The following is a 1,985-nucleotide window of genomic DNA, read 5'->3' as shown; positions in this document are numbered from 1 at the left end:
ATATATGTATGTTTGTGTTTGGCCGTGCTTCTCCTCCGATTTGTGGCGTGCGCCTTGATATTATCACACAAAAGGGAAGGCACCTACAGTTTTACGCCGACTACGAACGGCGATTGTATTTTTATTCGAAGCTGTTTGTCATGGCAGAAATGCAATAAGAAGTTTGCCATGCCAAGGGGCGACCGCTATTAGAAAAAATCGGTTTTATTTTTTTTTTTTGTGGATTGAAGAGTGATAGCGCGCATTGCAAATGACTACGCCACAGCGGCCGTCCACCTTCTGTTTATTACGCATTAAAAACTTAATAACAATAAAAGTTCAATTGTTTACATATGAATCTGTTCGATAGTGCATATTATTGCAAATATTCTAAGGTACAAAAAGTTTTTAAATTGGTCAATGTTTACTACATTTCCATAAAGCTTTGATACATGTCTTTAACTTGATAAATTAACAATTGTAAAGCTGCCCATATTAGCTTATAACTCCAATACATACATACATAAATGCTTTAACAATAATTTTAAAGTCTCATAAAAATTCAATTGGCAATTTTATAAAACTTGGAACTTAACCTAAAAATCTCATGCGATTACACACGTATGTATGTATGTGTGCATCTCGACCCATATTGTTTGCATTTTACACTAAAAAAGTAAAACAAATACCTCCAGATATGAGTCCATATTCTATGTAAAATTACTTATCGTCTTGCAAAGTGGAACCAACTTCATTGCTGGAAGTCGTAATTTTCAATTTCTCCAACTCAGGTACTCGACCTGTTCTCGAAATATCAATGAATTCCGCATCGGGATCAATTGACAGACCGGTATCTGGAGCAGCTAGGTCATTTACGGCAATATCATTGGACAAATTCACCGGTACAGCATCAAGCGAGTCAATTTCATTACCCAAGTCATTCTTCTCATCCTCCTTCTTTGCCAGATCTTTTTCCAAATCAGCCCATTCTGATTCGAACACGGGATTCATTTCTACATTGTTTTCTTGCTCCTCGTCGTCGGATGATGCATCCTCGCGATTCTTGTTGCTGTCATCATTTTGGTGGCGTTTCTCATTGGGCTCGACTTCACCAGGCACATCAACCACCTCACCAACAGATGCTTCGGGCTCGGTAACTTCAGCAATTTCGGCTATTTGAGCTGGTGCTTCTTCGATATTTTCTGCTACCTCTACAAGTTCTTCTTCCGCGCTCTGTTCTCGTTTTCCATTGCCTGCTTCTGCCTCTTCAATACTATTGTCTTGAACAAATGCAGCACTTAAGTTGGCGGCATCGTCTTCGTTTATTTCTGGCAGCATTGCGTTGCGTGTTAGTCTTCTTCTTCACGCCCTTTTACTTATTTTATATTTAGTCAACGGTGGCTAAAATTTCGGAAAACGTTAAAATGCGAGAATTCTAAAATAATAGAGAATTCTAATAATAATAATACGTACAAATATTCAAATTTGAAGCCGAGGCTAGTGATTGCTCGTTGTTAATAGATAACTGCTAGAATGATCTCTTAATCACACCTAGATCTGCTTATATACAAACGGATAAGTAAACAAAAGCAAAACCTCGTGCTCATACTCCCTCTCTCTCAACGCGTCAACTAAGCCAACAATCGCCATGCGGTGAAAAGCAAAATCAGTTAGAAAAAATACCAGTTCATTAACTGGTATGAGCTATTGCGCGGTCGACAAGTTCGGCAATTCGGTATAACTTGTGCAATCAGCAACATCTACCTTTGAATCATCAAAGTCAAAACTAAATCGCAATTAGTTGCTTTTCTCATAAATGGAAATCGAGTAAAGACTATCGCTACTGGTTCTGATAACGAAGGTTCGAATTCCATTGAAGATAAATAAGATTTTTCAAATTATGTACTTAAGTAAAGGTAAATATGAAATAATTCTTTTTAAATAGAAGTTAAAAGTTTGTGCGTTTAGTTTCATTTGGAAATAAATCTAAATACTTAAACTGCCGG

At 37.2% G+C, this 1,985-nt stretch overlaps 1 protein-coding gene across 1 annotated transcript; it reads right to left on the bottom strand.

Moving 5' to 3' along the window:
• Positions 1–212: 212 nt before the first annotated feature.
• LOC108372092 (uncharacterized) lies at positions 213–1,522 on the bottom strand. The gene is made up of 2 exons (XM_017627734.1): positions 1,453–1,522; positions 213–1,380 (listed from the first exon to the last, which is right to left on the bottom strand). The coding sequence occupies exon 2, from the start codon at positions 1,315–1,317 to the stop codon at positions 700–702; it is 618 nt and encodes a 205-aa protein (XP_017483223.1). The 5' UTR covers positions 1,318–1,380; positions 1,453–1,522; the 3' UTR covers positions 213–699.
• Positions 1,523–1,985: the final 463 nt, after the last annotated feature.

The sequence above is a fragment of the Rhagoletis zephyria genome, unplaced genomic scaffold, assembly GCF_001687245.7.
Source record: "Rhagoletis zephyria isolate East Lansing unplaced genomic scaffold, Rhagoletis_zephyria_1.1 Rzeph_scaffold_05429, whole genome shotgun sequence".
NCBI lineage: Eukaryota > Metazoa > Arthropoda > Insecta > Diptera > Tephritidae > Rhagoletis > Rhagoletis zephyria.
Note: the sequence above shows the minus strand (reverse complement) of the source record. Positions and strands in the feature narration are given on the sequence as shown.

Excerpts from the sequence above, each read along its gene's own strand:
- LOC108372092 (XM_017627734.1), bottom strand. The coding sequence starts at position 1,317 with ATGCTGCCAGAAATAAACGAAGACGATGCCGCCAACTTAAGTGCTGCA.